The 19,571-nt window shown below is 41.2% G+C and overlaps 1 protein-coding gene across 1 annotated transcript in view; it reads left to right on the top strand.

The window, feature by feature from the left end:
* Positions 1-19,571, top strand: part of cacna1ha (calcium channel, voltage-dependent, T type, alpha 1H subunit a) — a 102,902-nt gene that overhangs the window by 41,804 nt on the left and 41,527 nt on the right. Inside the window, exons 2-6 of the mRNA XM_070923038.1 lie at positions 8,095-8,206; positions 9,115-9,248; positions 10,344-10,441; positions 14,942-15,101; positions 18,756-19,080. Of these exons, the coding sequence (XP_070779139.1) occupies positions 8,095-8,206; positions 9,115-9,248; positions 10,344-10,441; positions 14,942-15,101; positions 18,756-19,080 (829 nt within the window). The remainder of the gene's footprint in view (positions 1-8,094; positions 8,207-9,114; positions 9,249-10,343; positions 10,442-14,941; positions 15,102-18,755; positions 19,081-19,571) is intronic.

The following is a 19,571-nucleotide window of genomic DNA, read 5'->3' as shown; positions in this document are numbered from 1 at the left end:
CACTTGGTTAAGGTTAGGGAAGGATTGTGGCTGGTGATTGTGGATGTATATTGAACAGGTCAATGCTTATTTGTAGCAGGAGAAATGACATGATGATGTTTTTTTTTTTAATTTCCCTCACCGTAACCAAGTGTTTAAGTATCCTAAACCTAACAAGCAGGGCATGAACCTGGTCTCTGTTGATCTGCGCTTTGACACCCAGCCGTTCACCAAGCTCCCCCCCCCCCCCCCCCCCCCCCCCATGATAAATTTGGCCTTTGACAGGGTATATTACACTGTCGGCCGGGTTTCATAATAGCTACAACAAAGTAATAATATACAAAGCAGATATGGAAAGGACAAAGGACACTGCAACTTGGTAAATTGGTATGCCCATCATAAAAGACAACACAAATACATACACAGATGCACTTGTTTTCATACTGGCTGTACACACACACACACACGCACACACTCACACACACACACACACACGCACACACACTTGCTGCCCTCCTGAGTAGAGAGTGTGATTAGGTTATTACATCTGATGGGATTGAGTTTGCTCTCCCCTAATGAAAGAGGGATGGACTGGAGCATGAAAAACGTGGAGAGCAGGGTTCAGAGAAATGGATTGCAGAAGAGGATGGAAAAAAACATATACATGGAGGGGGAGGCTAAGATATGAAGAGGGAGGTGAAAGGCTAAGAGGAGCGATAGAGGGGGGGGTAACATAGAGAAATGAAGGTGGCAGAAAGAGAGAGAGAAGGGGTGAAGGTGAGAGTCAAGGAACTGAGGAGGGAGGGATGTAAAGGATGTTGAGGGGGATAGAGGGAGGGGGAAAGGGAGGGGAGTTAACCTTGTTTTCTGTAGGGTTGAGGTTAATATTCCTGCACTGTTTTGAGATTAAAATCCTTGCAAATGTTATGCCTGACAATGAAATAAACTATGCACATTAAAGTGATTAAATATGATCTCCGTTCACAGATGTCTACATAGACATAAACAGGGGAAAGTTGATGGAAGTCTGTTGCAGTTGCATTGATGAATCATTGTTTAGCACATGTGGGATTTATGAGAAAGTGTGCATGTAAACTGTCTGTGTGGAGAGCAAACAAGGAAAGATTTGGTCAAATATCTTATATCTTATATGTACTCTGGCAGAAAGTATGGATGCTTGTATTGGCAGGACAATATACAAGCTCGGTCACACACATCTTGTGATAAACTCACTGGATTACATCCAAACATGTTACGCCATTTATACTCTCTCACAAGATGTGAATGCACTTTTTTCTTCTTCTTTTCCTGCTTCCTCCTTCAACTCTCTATCTTTGTGTGTTTGGATGCATAGATTTGCTTCCCCCAAGCCATCTGTCTCCATGGCAGAGTTAAGTGCTGTGTGACTGGTCACAGATCTGAACCTCTCACACTTGCACTAATTCCCTCTAATTTAGCTCCAAATTCAGTGGAATGAGGCGAGCGAAGCTGAACAGGCAGGTTGAAATTCATCCGCTTGGCTGAGAAATTTCACCTGACACAAGAGAGCGACAGCCAATAAGGCTCTCTAAATGGTGACCACTAACTGTGACCAATGACATCTGCACAGAACATTTTTTTTAAAGCTAGATTCCCCCCTGGAGAAGATGCTGCTTGTGCTGGCTGCCTGGCTCACTGTAGTACAAAAGAATGAAGTGAAAGAGTGATGCAAAAGTGCAAAAGTGATGCCATTAAATGTTGTTCCATGTGGTCGGACAGAAAACTTTTCCTCACGCTGAAGCAAAAAGGGAGTTTGAGAGCTGCTAACCAGCCGGGACAGGCTAAATTTGTAGTTTATGGCAGAACAAAGAGCGCTAAGCCGTGGAGCAGATAGGGATAAGTTCTGCTGGTGAGCCAGGACTTAAATCTGTAGCTCCTCTTTAACACATATGGACAGACAGAGAACGCTGGGGGGAGAGAAGGAGGGAAAATGAAATCAAAGGAGGGAGGAGGTCATAACGGGACGAAAGAGATGTAAAACAGGTAAAGAGACAGAACAGCTGATAATGTGGTCTTAATTTAACGAACCCAAAGTGACTTTTTGTCATTTTCTTATAACAGTGCACTGACTGTGGATGAACTGCTGTGATGGGAGACAACTGGACTATTCTTTGTCTGTAGTGCTTCAGTGCTCCTTCATCGTTTACTGCGCCGTCCTTCCTCCCCTCCGCTCTCTCTCTGTGTGCTCTGGCACCGACCTGACAGCTCAACTGGAGTGGGCTTGACACTGTGTGTGCATTGTGGAGTGGGCTTGACATTGTGTGTGTGTGCTGTGAGACCTCTCCAGTGTATTCATGCAAGTGTGCATCCATGTATGCCTAAGAGGTTGTGTAGGGGAATTGTTGTCGACTTGCATCAGCAGCCACTTGTGTCTAAATATGTGTGTGTGTGTGTGTGTGTGTGTGTGTGTGTGTGTTAGTGTGTGAGCACAATGGTACTAAAGCTCTTTTGACCATGTAAAGGTGCAGCGCTACTGTGCTTTTCATGTCCAGTTGGGAAAAAAAAGGAAAAACACAACCTGCAAAGCATGCTTCACCCAGAGTGTATACAAGTAGTATGCATTCGTGTGTGTGTGTGTGTGTGTGTGTGTGCGTATATTGTGAATGTGTGTAAGTGTTATCACAGTCGCTGTAGGTGTGAGACTTTGCTATGACAGAGTGTGGTACAAATTTAACGGACTCTTCTGAATGCTTAATATTGCATTGTGATATTTGTGTCTTGTTTACCTTGGAAGGCTTGTATTGTTACATATTTGCACAGCAGATGCTAAAGATAAACACTGAGTCATGCAGTACCCATTATACAGTGACAAATGAATGTAACTGATGCTCCATATATCTGTCTTTTTTATTTCTCCTTCTGTCTGTCTTTAATAGTTTTAATTAGTGTGTATGCATATGTATGTCTACCTTTGCTGTCAATGTAAGTGGTGTATCTAGATTCACACTGTGTCCATGTGTCTATTAGAAAACCATCCAAGACAATTTATTGTTTTGTTGTTATTTATTACTTTACTATTGGGTTATTTGCCCAAGCTTAAACATGTTATGCTTACAATCTACTCTAGCTCTTTTTAAACTGACATGTCACTGTTTGTTCCTGATTTGTAATAATATGTGGATTCTTTGCAGTTTTCATTGTCTTGTTTTGTATAACTAACAAAATATTTTTTTAGATCAAAACTCAGTCAGGTGTAGTTTGGATAAATAACCCAGCAGTAACAAAAAAAATAACAATAACTGGTTCAAAACAACCCACTCATACTGGGTAAAGTTATCCCCGTAATGCATCTGTGCTATATTGATAGTTTTTTCTGACCCAGTGATTTTTAGTGTGTATTGGGCCCTATTATGTGAAAAAGGTGATAAATGGTAATATTGAAACATCGCCCAGTGCTCGGCTTATGAATACCCACAATTCCACGCATCCAGTGTGACGCGACACAGACCTAATTTGATTTGCTCGGAGTGCTGAGGCATAAATCGACCTTAAGAGCTGAGACCAGGAGCATTGTGAGCCAGGTCTGGATTTGTCTGCGCCGCAGGAGGAAAGCCAACCAATGTGCACTATATTTGATCTAGCTCGTAGCAACATAGTGAAAACATAACTATACTTCTGAATTGGAGCTTGTGTGTGTGTGTGTGTGTGTGTGTGTGTGTGTGTGTGTGTGTGTGTGTGTGTGAGGCAGAAACCAAACACAATTTGAAAAACACCAGGATCTTTGCTGTTTTCTGTTTACTGCAAATCAGTGCGTACGCTGAGCTCGCTTTGCAGCGACAGCCTGGCTTGACTTTGAGGACTCACATATTAATGCCTGTGTGTGTCTATGCATACATACATCTGTGTGTGTGTGTGTGTGTGTGGGAGACAGAAGGGGGCTCAGGAGGTGTTGACTGTGGAGATTAAAAAGGAATTAGAGAGAGCAGAGCACAGGGAGGCACAGAGCAACACAAGACAGAGAGAATATTCAAATCTCTCATTTTAATTCGGCTGCAGATTACTGAATCTTTCATCTCTGAAGGAAGGATCGACCTTAGGTTGCTTAACGTAATGTGTGTGTGTTTGAAGCACGTATAGTGACAGACTGGCCCAAGGCATTTTCTATGTGATTGAAAATGTTGTTTTTTCTTTTTGCATTAATACTCACAACAACACATTCTAAGTTAAAACAATGTTATCAGCAATGTTTTATCGCTAGTCCCCCGGCGGCACAACAACACATGTTTTACACTGATGTGATGGCTAAATACACATCTAACTCATTTGTAGACTGGGTACATGCAACACAAGCAGCAGCCATAATGCCTCAGAGCTGCTGTTGCTTCCCCACAATTACTGAATAAGATGCAACGCTCTGTGTGTGAATGTGGCCTCCGACCCTTCGACCAGCCACTCATATCTCACGCTGCCTGCCCCTGTTTTTACATACTGTACCCTCTGAAATGTTAACTTCTCAGATGGCCCTGGTTTATTTCTCCCTCTCATTCTTTTTAAATACGTCCCCAGAGGATAAGCAGCAGGGTTTGCAATCTTCCTGCCTCCCACAGTAGTGCTGCTTCTGTTAGCTTGGATATCCAGCTGTTACATACCACAGCAATGGGAGCTTGGCACATTGGCAGAGAGTATTTTTTTTTTCCAGAAAAACAGCAGACCAGAACAGTTTCCCTCAGTATCACAATATCATCACATCAAATTATGAGAAACAGGAGATACAGTGTTCATATAGGTAGCGTGAGTATGTGAGATTATGAGAGTTTCATGCTCAGATCAACAGCCCTGGATATAAATATAAAATAACACAATACAGTTAAGCTTGAATTGATCTAGATATCTTTAACTTCCCTCACAGTCGACCGAGGGAAGCCTTTGTCAGCAGGGAGAATAAAGACGTGGCATTTTGGCAGAGCACATTTGACAGGTTCGGTTAATAAAGCGGCCTGACATAGGTGAATAGTGGCAGCCGGGGCTCAGGAAATCCTCTGTCAGACGTGCAAATGGACCGGCATACAGATGATGTGTTGGAGGAAGCGGAGCAAAGAGATTACACTATTTTCAAAATGTAAAATGAATATTCAGGAAATCGTCTGTGGATTGCTAGTAGAGTGATTGAGATATTTAACCAATTCATCTTCAAAGGGCTTTTTTGCTTCAAGGACGTGACAGTTAATGGTGGTCTCTTCTGTTGAGATGATAAATACCCTCAAACCCACTGACATAGTCTTTTTGTCATGCCCCTTTAGAATTGCACATGATCCCTCATTACCCTGAAGGAAGTATTGCTTGCCTCATGACTTTTTTAATTGATGTATATTCACATCTACAGGAGCTGCAGACATGTTGAACTGCATTTGCAGTGTGTGTGTTGCGTGAAATTGTACAACAGACTCTCTCTTCATGTCCGTTACTGATTGGAAGCAAATTGTCCCCAGAAGCAAAGTCTCACGGTTTTCTCGTGGGTTTCTTGGTACAACATGTTAAGTCTAAAAGGTTCAATATCAACATTGTGTGCCGTGCACTGTGCACCACGTTGTGGAGCCTTGTGACATGTAAGCAAAGCATTTAGCTCGTGAGACGAGAAAAGCCGCACTTATTAGTTTAGGATGAATTAATGGTTGAAGCAATGCCTATAGGAGACAACAATTACCTCTTATTTTAACAGCCACTGGATCCACAGCAGTGAGTCCCCATTGTCCTTGTGTGTGTGTGTGCGCGACATAAACATCATGTAATTTACCTACAATATGTGTATGCCTGCATTTGTGAGTCTTTATGTGTCTGTGTGTGAGTAATGTTGAAGACATTGGTCACCATTTGTTTTCTGCTTTAAGTCCCTTTCTAATGAGAACGGTACTTCACCCTGGGAATACTTCAGTACTGCAACTCACTGCACACACCAGATCACTGTGTGTGTGTGTGTGTGTGTGTGTGTCTGTGTGTGTGTGTCTGTGTCTGTGTGTGTGTGTGTGTTTGTGTGTGTGTGTGTGTGTGTGTATGTAAGCCAAACTCAAGTAGAAAAACAGCAGCATCAGTGCCTTTTTTCTAGTTGAGGAGACATAATTTAAAGCTATTTTCTGCTCTTGTTCTCTTTGTCATTTTCCCTCCAATCTTTCTGTCTCCTTCATGCTGTCTTTGTACTCTTTGATGACTTGGTGTGTGTTATTTGTTCTCATCATGATGAAGGGATGTCTTCTGACCTCATTGCAGTTGCAGAAGCATTGTGATATACTGCCCATATATATTTTATTAGTTAACTTGTGTTTTCATGGCCTGGTTTGATTAATGGTATTGCGTCAACGTGTCGTCAGCGCTACTACGATGGATTTATGAGTTGGTTATCAGTAAGAGTGAGACTACACTGATCCATTCAATGTGTTCGTCCATGTTTTTTCCCACGATGAGAATCCTTTATTGTACATGGCTGTGCAGGGCATCTCTACCAGATTTGTATCTGAAAAACAATCAAATAAAATGAAAGTTAGGATTTTGGAGCCGACTAAGGCTTTTGAGATTTGTCATCTTTCATTTAGTTTAGAGTTCATTTTAGCTGCCATCCATGTTGCTTCACTCAAACCACGTCAAAGGAATTCCTAAACAAACCCAGACAGATAGAAACTCTATCAAATGTGTGTGTGTGTGTGTGTGTGTATATATATATATATATATATATATATATATATAAAGGAAAAAATTCACTGTTGTGATATACTGCTTTGTCCTAAATAGATAATCTCACTGGTAGTCCAAAAATTTCCAAAAGGAAATCAGTAAAAGATTACTCACAAGTGCTATTTTAGACAGGCCAGAAGTGACATCTGACATCTGTATGCAATTGAAATTGTGCTTCCTCCTTGTGTCAAGAAAGTAGGACAAAGATTCACATGAATGCTCATTGTCATACCCCTCTCATTGAAATCAATTGCCAAATACGTGTATAACTATAAAATCCTCATCCCTGGTTGTGATAGACCAGCATCATTTACTTCCTGCCATTGATCAATATTTGTAAATGATGCAACAAGATATACAGTAGACATGGACCCATTAAAATGTTTCTTTGTGAAACTGTGAAAAGGCCTGTAAGCAGATTAACAGCCAGCAGTCGGGCCCACTGGGTCATTATTAGACCCATTATGTGCATTAGGCTCGCACACAACTTCCTATTGGCATCCGGTTCCAGTGTGTTGGCGGGGTGTTTGTTTACTCACATGCTCTTATGCTGGATCATGGTTGATTTCTTTTCTGGGATTTCAGTGCTTTAAATGTGTGCTGATATATCTTAGAATCATATCATATTATATCATTGTCTTTTATCAACTGCAGCTCTGATTATTTGTATTATTTTCAACCCCTTTGAGCTCCTTTTAACTAGTTGGACCAGGAGACACCGTCCCTGTGTCATCATTTTCCACTTGCTGAGGAGCTGGGCCATAACGAACAATAATCTCCAGCATCAAGTCTAAGATTTTAGTCTAGTCTAGTGAAGGGCCTCCGTCTAGTTGCCTTGGAGCCTACCCATAAGGGTGTGCCCTCCTGCCTAGAGATGGCTCATTCAGAGGAACCATTTTAGGCAGCAGTAGTGAAGAGTAAGACTTCAATCTAATAGGTGATGGTGATGCACTGTGGATGTGCTGGAAAGGAAGCTTTCTGTTACCTGTATCAACTCTCTGAGCCAGTTCCCCTTCTGCAAGCATCACTGCTTCTCTCACTCTGCAGCAGGTCAGCAGGCCTGTTTGGACCATGTTGCTCCTGCGTGTGGTTTGCACCTGATCATGCCTGCCCAGGATGCACCTGTGGTCAGCACTGTTACAGAAAAAGCTGTCCCCAGCTTTGATGATGCAACATTAACAACATCCGAATTTCCCCTGTGGGGGATCAATGAAGGATTATCTCATTAACGTCATTTAAAAGCAGATAACTGCATCTGATTGTTTCAGTTGTTGCTTTTCTGTGAAGCACATTGTATCCCATGTGTACAGCAAGTTGTGCTTACTTGCTTCGCTTCCTGAGTGTTAAGTATGTGACCTGAATGATTTAAAATGACATCCTACGTGTTTTGGCCTTAACCTCTTCCTGCACGTGGTTCGAGCACGTATCCATGCTGGTGATCCTGCTCAACTGTGTGACTCTGGGGATGTTCCAGCCCTGTGAAGACGTCACCTGCCAGTCAGAGTGGTGCCGCATCCTGCAGGTCAGTGTAACTGTAACCTCACCCTTATAACTGGGCCCATGACCCCATTATCTTACAAAACACATGACTTACATTCACAGTATTTGCCTCAGTACTGTCTATAACGGCAGATTTAAATAAGGCTTGATAACTGTGCCGGGCCATGTGCAATGTGGGCAATGAATGTGTTTCCACAGGAGTAATGGCATTGGAAAAGGTGTTGCTTACTGTGCCTCGGTGACGTGTTTGAGGTGGTTCTTCAACATAAGCACCTGTCTCTGTAAAGTCATGTGCCATGTTTTACTTTGACTTATTTTAACCACCGAAGTCAGTGCTTTAGTGACTAATGTAGAAAATTAAAAAGCAATCATAGAGCCAAATCTAAGGGACTTAAAAGACTAATGCTAATTAATTATAAATAGAATATTTCTTTTACACCAGGGATTGCTTTGCCATTCTGCTTTAAGCTGTTGTGAAGTTACTAGAGGAGCAATAATAATAATGAATAAACCCAATTTGTAAATAAATGGTATGGTATGGTATAAATGTCTTTTCTTGTCTCACTCGTCTCATTGGTTTCAACGTGCTGCAGAGTAATGTTGATTCTTGGCACACTGAGATGTGCTCATTATATTCAAATACAGACGTTCTTTTTGCTATGGTAGATGTCTAATTAATTGAGACACAGCCATAGCCACGCTAAGCCAGAGCTATTCCCTGCTGGGATGAAACTAACTAATGGAGACAAGAATTTCTTTTCAGACAACCTCCACTGGCACTTTGCTGCTTCTTACAAAATGCGACTCCATATTGACGAGGAAACTTAACAAGGACCTGACCTTTCTCTGTTGACAAGAAGTCAATTTCCTCTTGTTGTTGTTATCGTTGTCTGTGTTAAGCTGTTTGTTTTTTTCGTCATGTTCCTTCAGGTATTGGACGACTGCATCTTTGCTTTCTTTGCTGTGGAAATGGTCATCAAGATGGTGGCCCTGGGAATTTTTGGCCCCAATTGTTACCTTGGTGACAAGTGGAACCAGCTTGACTTTGTCATCGTCATGGCAGGGTTCGTATCCCACAATGCTTTTTGCTCATGCCCACAAATTGCTCAATTTTCTCTGTCATCTGCAGCTAGACAATAGCAGTCTGCTTAGAATAAAATAACATTTCATTGATCGCGAAGTTAACAATCAGACAAGCTCGAGCTCAAAATCACACAAAAACAAGCACGCACGTGCACACACACACACACACACACACACACACACACACACACACACATTGTTCTCTGCCTTAGGAGTAAATATGACAACCCACAGCTCACACATGACAAATACGCATGATACAGGTGTGTGGTTTCATGTATCTGTTTGTGTTTTAGTCCTCACAATGTCCTGTCATCAAAATAGAAGTGTCCTTTACGTAGGGGTGCTGTGTTTTCTCTCACCCCCATCTAGGGGAATAAGGGTGCAGTGATGTGGATATGTGCAGCATCTGCATCTCCACATCAGGCCTCACCACACTAGAATGCTGTGGTCGAACTATGTTTTGTAAGTTGTGTCTTTAATGGCACCTTACAGATGGCAAACTGAACCTACTGGAAATAAGTAAAGAGAGGAGAGAAGAAAAGATTAAAAAAAACTCAGTCAACCTCTACTTCTTCCGAGATAAGAGATATTCAGTACAATATTGCAGTAACCAAGACAAGACAGCCAGACTAAAGGCTGCGGCCACTATATACCGTAGGTTGGGGCGAGGGCAGGACCCAATCAGCAGCAGACATTCCTTTAGCTACTCCCACGCTGCAAGGGCTGAACCAGTGTGACCACACACACTCCTCACGCAGCCAGCACAATCACACAGCAGAGTGCAAGAAACTTTTAAAACAATTAAGACCATAACTGTCTCTCTCTGCCTACGTCTCACATTGATGATGTTTGGGTGCTGCTATATAGACTATACAGAGGGAAAAAAGCTTCTGACTCCATGTAATTAAATGTCATGTACAGTAATTATGTGGGTAGGAGCTATTTATTATAAGCATTATTATATTTTTGGTGTTTTTAGTTTTCTTGTTGTTGATTAGTGTAGATATATCTGTGTGCACAAATGTATTTTTGCAAAACTCTCTCTTCCTGCCTTTCTCCGACTGTGTCTTCAGGGTGATGGAGTATTCTCTGGACGGCCATAATGCCAGTCTGTCAGCCATCCGTACCGTCCGAGTACTCAGGCCACTGCGGGCCATCAACAGAGTACCAAGTAAGTCCGTGTTCCACCCTTTGCATGGATGCGGTAAATGCCCTGATGGTTTATCTTCCTTGACTAGGGATACTAGCGCACAACTTATCCACCTGCTGTCATTCACTCTTTAGCCCGACAAGGTTTGAAAAGGTGGATAAAACAAGGAAAAGGAATATGTCGAGTGATCGCCCTTGACTACCATTATTACTCAAAGAAGACAGGCCTTTTAGTTAATAGCATTTTACATGTTGTCGATACTCATAAATACTAAACATGGTTAACTAGAAGAGATTTGGGTTTTTTTTTCATTATTTTTCCCAATACAGACAACATCTTGTTGCAATATACACACAGCACAGGTAGTTCACCTTATGTACATTTCTAATCATATTGCATTTATGTTTTTCCGCTACAAACTATCTACACAAACTCCCTGAGGTATATGCATTTCACAAGACCACTGTGTAATATGTACAAGTTTGCATTGAGCGTTACGAAAGCAAAACTCTGTGGCCTAAATTCTCACTACTTTAACGGTAAGTTGACCGATGATCCGGGACTTGATGTTTGCTTTAATCTCACTTCCAGAGGTTGTACCCGCGGCAGTGCTGAGTGAGAACTTGCACATAGTTTGTCATTTTCCTAAAAGCTCTGTGACAGAGGTGACCATGAATCTGCAGCTAAAGAGGATCACCAGACAATGGTGTCATAACAACGTACAAGATTATTAACCAGCATACATTAGGCAAGCGGCCAACCTGTTTTTCAGGTTCAGTGTCGGTGGCCATTTTGTTCAATACACCTCTCAAACAGATTCATTGACTGGGTTTTAAACATTTCCTTCTTGTTGTACACAGCTGTTTCAGTCTGATGTCAACTTGTTTACGGGTTTTAAAACACAGCTTCTTAAAAAATTCTTGAGAACCATGGGAGTATTATTGGTACATGAGGGGTATTTGTACTAGATTGACAAAGTATGTTGTCTGGGTTATAGATGTCTACTTGCTGTCTGGCTACAGCAAGCTGAAAGACTGTGTGTGTGTGTGTGTGTGTGTGTGTGTGTGTGTGTGTGTGTGTGTGTGTGTGTATTTGAATGACCACCCCACTTTCCCAGAATAAGCCACTTGTTAGCATGTGACACAGGTTGACCTAAGATTCTCCTATGTAAATGATGACGTTATATGTACAAGTGTGTGTGTGTGTACGTGGGTCCTTTGGGCACTGCAAATAACCCAAACCCAATCATAAAGCATGGCAGGTTGTCATCAGGAACAGTCTCACACGCAGTGACGCACACTTTGACTGTGTTGTTCTACCTCTGTGAGGACTGAAAAATACGCTAACAGTAGCCCTGAGAAACAATCTTTGCAGCCGTGGACAAGATGAAGTAAAATTTATATGATTGTAACAAGTTTTCAGTCGCTCCCTGAAGGGTCTGACACGGGGAGGTAGATGGAGAGAAGAAAGAGGGAGAGAATTGCAATGAGGGTTGCGGCTGGAAAGTCAAGGTCAGTGTGGATACAGACAGACACAAACACACCCCGAAGCCCACAGACTCATATACTCACAGGTACACACATTCACAGGCACCCTGAGGATGTTAAACACCGGCTTGCTTCCTTCATTTTTCCTCTCTCTCTTTTTGAAAAATGTCTTTTAGAGTCTATCTCAGCTTTAGTTTTCTTTGTCATCTGGTTTGTGGGTGCAAGCCAGCCAGGGATAATAGCCAGGCCAAAGTTTTACTCTCCCTACTTAGCATCTCTGTTTCTAACCATACCGCGATCACTCTGTCTCTCCAGAGTTTCATTAGTAGTTCCACCTCCCCTCAGCCCTTGGTGTTACGTAACGGCATACGTCGCACAGAGGCCCCTTGGAGAGCAGAGGGAAAGTTGGCGGGGGAGGAGCGCGGGATTTGAGTGGAATGCACTGCTTATTCACATGTGCCATCACACATGTTCATTGCACATATATACATATATAACTGGATTCAATTCCTTGTTAGCAACATATTTAATTACTCCTAGATCTAATCTAAGAACCAATTTTATGACTTTATTAAAAGATTTCATCATAGATTACGGCCTCAGTCCACAATCCTGCTGCTTTCCACAACATCTCAAAGGAAAAAGACAAAATAACATTTTGACTTGTGTGTAAAGATTTTCAGTTTTTAAAATCTTCCCATATTCATTTTTGTTCTCATCAACATTACCCCCACTTACTGGTTAAAATAATGTTAATTCTCCAGAAATTCAGGCCTTTGGAGGCTTAATTTATCCCAGTGGCATGACTCTCTGAATAGATGACCCTTTTCTCTCATTGAATCTGCCACTCGTGCGTCATTAGTTTAATTAAACCTACCTTAACAGAGTGTATTGTAACTCTGGGAGTGAATGCAATGTCAATCTAGTTTTAAATCTCTTTGTATTTTCTAACCCTGTCTGTATCGTTCTAAGTAATGAAATTCAGTGTATTGCTGAATCTCATCTCCGTACCCAAAATGGTGTATGGAGGAACCATCAGTATTCTGCTTAAGGGATGTCAGTGCTGTGAAATGTTTGTGTTTGCAGAGCAGATTTCACTGCACACAGATGCCTTACTATAGAGACGTCTGTGTACTGTTTACTCAGTGTGTGCATGTGTACGTTTCCATGTGCTGCACGCACACAAGTAGACAGGAAAACTCTCTCTGTCTCTAGAGTATTCCTCAAGCATGCACACCGACATATTTCTTCTTTTACAGTTTCATGATGGGAAACATGTATCATTAGAGTGTGTGTAAGGTTTTCTAACTTTGCTCCCCTTTCTTTGTGAGAAACAGGAAACAGCAAAAGACAAAACCCCAATTGACAGATATAAAAAGGCAGATATGTTAAAAGATCTCAGTCAGAACACAAATTAATATGAGACAGATTGGTGATCAGACATTGATTTAAACTGGACATTTAATTGATTTTATGACCATAGTGTAACTCCTCCCTTTGTGTCCTACTGACCAAAAGATGTGCTTTTATGGTTTCTATTCCACCCTGAAGCCATGACCACATCTCATCTGTTTTGATGGATTGGCCCTCACCTGCCTGGCTGTCAAATATCTCACAAAAATAAAAAAAGAAGGATGGATGGTTGACTGAAGGGTTTGATGAATAGTGGATGGATTTAGAGTAGACTTTTCCTCTTTCTCTTTCCCATATACATTATGAAGACTTGAGCAAAAACCCATCCTGAGATGTATGGCTGTGCCACAATATAGAAAGTAATAAGTTGTGGACAGCAACTTTTGTGACTAATGAGTGTACACAGAAGCACACATGGAGAAACACAAATAAGACGATGCACACTGATGACTCTTTCTCCTCGGGGACAGTTAGTACTTCACAGAGTAACAACATCAAATATCCCCCGTCAGGATACTTTCGATATTGTAAACAAGAAGGGGATGTTCAGATCTTATTAATTTTTTTCCCCAGTGTTGACCTTATTTTCTACACAGGTCTTTCTTATCCTAATATATCCTAGTATTATCGTCTGTCACAACATTTATACACGTAATTTAAAAAAGACAAAAAGTTTGAAAGTGTAACAGCCATCTTGTTGAGTTAATCCCTCAAGATGAGTGACTACAATTATTAATTGTGATCACAACATCTGGTAAAATTAGGAGGGTTATTAATTTTGCCCTAAATTATTTATCTATTAGAAAAGAAAAATGTATAAAAAGAAGAAAGAACAATATCCACATTTTGCTCATCTTTATTTCCACATGACTAACGAATAATTAATGATTAATGATTGACAACTGTATGAGTTTAATTTCACTCTGACTTAGTGGAAATGTACTTAATTTTAATAAGAACACAGATGAGTTGAAGACCCATCCTGATAACCGTGAAACTTACAAACAAACCAGAGAACTTGTTTTTGTTTTTTTCACCTGTCACCAAATGATAATGGATCCAAGGAGACCTCTCTCCTGAAGTGGCGTCTGGAGATGAAATTTAGGTGACTCAGGGAGATTTAAGGAGATTTACTTCAAAATTCAGCAGTAACACTATGGAATTGCCATACTGTGAGTGTGGTCAATGTGACAAGGCTGTGATATGTGTATGTGAAAGGGGTCAGAACACATAGTAAGGACCTGAGGGACTAGATCCCTGACTCTGCTGACACTGAACACATCTGACAACTGGAGATGGATGCTGAACGCATGTGGTTAGATAATGCTAGCCACAGGGAAGCTGTGAGTTCAACTGCCAGAGGATGAAATAACATCAAACTGTCACTTTGAGTATTGTCATCACTTGTAATTATATTGGCTGTGGGGATGAAGTTGTGGGTTCCAAGCTCACAAGATCAATAGAGGTTATCAGGGTGTACAGTGGACCAGAGCTGCGCCACATGCAAAACTCAACTGTCTATCATGTATGTGAACTTTAAACATGCTTGTTTATGCTTGGACAGGACAGTGAAAATTATATTTTCTGATGGCATCTTTACTTTCTGTGTCCCGTTATGTAGGTATGCGGATCTTGGTGACGCTGCTGTTGGACACCCTGCCCATGCTGGGAAATGTCCTTCTGCTCTGCTTCTTTGTCTTTTTCATCTTCGGCATTGTGGGAGTGCAGCTGTGGGCGGGGCTACTGCGCAACCGCTGCTTCCTGGGAGAGGACATCAGAACGTAAGGAGTGTGGTCTTGAGATGAAGTATTTGCATTTCCTCCTTTTCTTCAGAGCAGGAAGTAGCACAAACGGCCACCAGGAAATTGCCTCTCGGAGACCTTGGTCAAATCTATATTGTATTTAAGGGAAGAAACTCTTTGGAGGATCTGATTCAAGTTCTTTATCCTTGAGTATTGACAAAACAGGGGTTGAGTGAAAAATACAAACCCCATCTGTAGAAGTTGCAATCAATTTTTTATTTCCCCCACACATAAAAAGTCTGTCATCCACCCTGCTTTGCAAGTGCTGCTCCACATCCATATGGTGACCAGCACTGCCTCCAGCATGCACACATGAAATCTTCAAACATGCTCCGCTCACTTAATTCAAACATGATCTTTCTTTCGTTCTGCGCCCTTTTCCTTCTTTCCTTCTGTTCACATCCTTCTTCCTTTTTGTCTCTCTGTTTCTCTCTTGTTAGAGTTCGTGTTGAGTTGTCATAGAGTGTAACAATCAGCTGTTGCCTGTAGCAAAAATACAGACATTGTAACTTGTTGGAGTACACAAACTGCACAGCGCCCTCAGGATGTAAACCACCGTATGGCCTCACACACATACAAGGAGAAGCAAGGAGAGGAAAAGAAACACAGGGAGAGAAATGTAGATGTGGAGTGAGATATGGCTGTAGTCTCTGCCCCACGTTATGTAATATCTGTCACATTGATCTTGCCTATAAATTGGAACAGTCAAAAGCAACTGTTCGAAAAATCCCACATGAAGAAAACTACTCCTCTTTGCAGACGATGAGGTTCTCGTGTCTTAAGAAGGTTTAAAGTTAAGTCTGAACATATTACAAGAATTGCGTCAGACGTGTTCTTGTGGGATTTGACTGTGTACCCAAAAAAACCCTAAATTGTAATATTCCAAAATGCCCATGTCCCAAGAAAAAAATTATATAATTGAATACCAGATTGTTTTACCAGATGGACAAAATGAAAAATTACATTGTGACTGACCCAAAACGGAGAAAAACTGTTGACCCAGATTGATCTTATCTTACAGATACATCTTATAAGAGGAGAGCAACAGACAAATAACCACTATCTCCACTAAAAGACACAAACAGGCACACACATGCACATACACAAGCAGAAAAGTTCAGAGTCACCAATTTAGCCGTAGGGATTGAGATTATACAAAAGAGAAAGAAAAACTGCTTCAACGTCCACAACCTCACAAAGCCAAAAATGTCACTTAGACGTCCTTGAACTAATTCTGTTTTTGATGTAATGGTACAAATTGTACCAGAGTTAATGTTGCTGAATCCTTCCTTTGTGTAAGAGAGAAAGACAGAAAGAGAACAGCGGCTTAATATTTCATAGCCAAGGCTGCTGTGTTTTCTCTCAGAGCAAATGGCGGTCTGACCTCCAGTGCAATATGAATCCCGACTATACTATCCAGCATGGCACACACTCAACTTCATGCATTAGCTCTTTCTCCAGTTAGTGTTGAAACCATAAGGAAGCCAACATTTGCTACATGACTCTTATCACATTAGATTCAAGTAAGAGTTTAATTTTCCCTCCAATAGTCAGCCTCCCGGATATTTCCCATCATGTCCCTTTTTTTGTTGTGTTAAAGTGTGATATACTGCTGCTGCTGCTGGATGTCTTTCAACAGTGTTCATCTCCAGAATCTCTTAAGGTCCTGGGGAGTAATAACAATATTTTCTGTACTGGCAATGTGTGTAGGCTTAAGACAATCAAGTCAGCATTAGTAGTTCAACTAGGCAAGGCATGGATGCATAACCAGACAGATTCAGCATGTGGGATGAAAAGGCAGTTTACTTTTTTTTACCAAGGTCAGGTTTAAAGTCAGTAACATGCAGGCATGAGTCAGACAAACAAACACAGGAGAGTCTAAAGGAGGGACATAAACTGGATGGCAAACAGGTAAAAAGACAGGAATGGCTGGAACATAAAGGGAGTCGATCAGTAGACAGTCCGGTAAAGAATAAGAACCGGTCGCTCCCCACTAGAAATTCAAGAGTGAATGTCAGTCCGCATAAAGGCACACTCACAGTTATGGAGGGCTCTCCACTTTAAAGGGGAGGGTATAAATAAGCAGGTAAACTGTGGGATGCACTCACGACTTTCTACCATGAATAGGACACAGCTGTCTCCATGGATACTGGTAGATGCCTTGCTCGCTCAGCTTCTGAGTTATTATGTGCTGTTTCACTTTAAATGTCGAATGTCCCCAAAATAATGATAAGTACATGCTATTAGAATGATTATATTTTCTCTTTTTAATTGAAGCATGCAGACTGTATGGTATCTAAACCCACCATGGAAAGACAGTGTTGGGAGAATGTAGCATGAACAAAACGATATTTGAGTAGTAAGGGTGATTTTCTATTCCTCCATTTTCTGCTCGAGCTATAAACACCAGTGCAGACTCATTGTTGGAGGGTTTGATAGTCCACTTCCACTCCCACTTTGGCATAGCTCTTGATTCGGCAAACCCTACATGTGAATGCACAAAAAGAGGTGGAGTGGACAGGATGAGGATGAAGTGGCCAAAATGAGATTGAGCCTAACTGTGAACTCCCCTCTCTAAAGTAGAACTGCTTGATGAAAAGAAATCAACTGGGTAGGTATAGTTTTGACCAAAAAAAGAGCGATTAAAATAAAAATTGTTTTCAGGGATTACAGGCTGCAAAAGTTACATCACAAGCTCCTGCAAAATAACAAACTGCAGTTTGGGCCACAATGAAGACAAAAGGAAATGAGCAATTTAAGTAGTAACTTCATGACAGCCAAGATGGAAGTGAGCAGTTACACTGTCCACAGCTTCCAGTAAAGGTGTTTAACTCTGCTCTATTGTTTGCAGCCGTAGTTTGACTTTTGAGCTACGGAGCAATTATGAGACAGAAGGTTCATCTACCTCATTAGTCTGTCGTTCAGAGGATTTATGATTAGGGTGGAAATCCCTGATGGAAGAAGAGAACACACAGTGTAGATACAGTGTGAAAACAGTGTGGGAGTAGTAGTTGGTCGTTGTTGCTTGAGGTGTTTTGTGGCAAATTCAATGATAACATCTGTGATTGGATTTGTGCCCTTTCATAAGTTCAATGATATATCCACTCTCATTGATTACACTGTTTGCTAACATCTAATCCAGGTTTCTATGTGGAAGCTCACCTTAAATTGCACAAAGGGTAATCTGATCCTGCTTATTGGCAAATGGCACAATAAGAGCAATAAAAAAAAGTGTCAGCAATGTTTTGTAACTTTCTGAGGAAGATGATTTTTATTTGAGGCAGTCAAGGTCTTGGGGAAGATTTGTGTGTTTCTCTATTCTGTACAAGCACTTTGACTAACCCATTCCTAAATGATTACAAATCACAATGACTTAGAATGAATTACTTTCCTGCTTCTAATCATAAATGACATATTCTGTATATTCTATTTTCCTGTAATGGGAAACTTTTTAATTCCTCACAATGGATCAGTCAATTCTCAGTGTATCTACAGTATATTGCTAATATAACCCACTATAGAACTTATAAAACAACAACAAAAAAAAAAGAAATGTCTGAAAGCCAACTGTATCCATAATAAATGTATTGTAATAACATAGAAATTTGTTTTTGTTATTCTTTTTCCATTCAGAATGTACAACTTGTCCATAAGTCCTTACTACATGTCCGAGGAAGGTGAAGACAGCCCTTTTATCTGCTCGGCTCCCCGCGAGAACGGGATGCTGCGCTGCTTCGATGTGCCGGCCTACACCGAGGGCGGGGCAGAGTGCTCATTGCCAGCTTCCCACCAAAGTCCAGCTCTGATTGGGTCAGCCCCTGCGGTGGGTGGGGCCAGCGTTAACAGCTGTGTTAACTGGAACCAGTACTATAATGTGTGTCGCCCCGGGGACCTCAACCCTCACAAGGGAGCTGTCAACTTTGACAATATTGGCTACGCCTGGATAGCCATATTCCAGGTAAGAAGGGATAAATGTGCAGATTTAGATGTAAAGCAAAAACATGGAGAGCACGGTGTTAAGAATTTATTAATGTTCCCAAGATTTGTTTTTTATTGCTTGCAATCAAGAGTCACCCCATACGTAACTGGCCCTGCTCTGCATGCTCTATACCTTGTGACACATTATACACAGTACTTGTCTTTGTCTAACACATATCCACATTGATGATACTTATGCTTACTCCCCCTATGCAGCCATCATGTCATGAGGTTGTCTTACAGTGTCAATAGTACTTTTCCAGTCTTCACCCTTACATGGTTATACATATGTTTCTCAACAATCACTCTTAGATTATATTTCAATACATTTTCTACTTACAAGTATATGAACATTTTAACACCTCAATTTCCATAACAATGTTAAATTACAATTTCAGCTAACCATAAGCTAAGTGGCGAACTCATTTTGCTAGTTAGTTGCAGAGGTAAAACAGACCTTATTAAAATATA

Source organism: Enoplosus armatus, chromosome 17 (assembly GCF_043641665.1).
Source record: "Enoplosus armatus isolate fEnoArm2 chromosome 17, fEnoArm2.hap1, whole genome shotgun sequence".
Taxonomy (NCBI): Eukaryota; Metazoa; Chordata; class Actinopteri; order Centrarchiformes; family Enoplosidae; genus Enoplosus; species Enoplosus armatus.
This window is presented reverse-complemented; position numbering and strand designations above follow the sequence as displayed.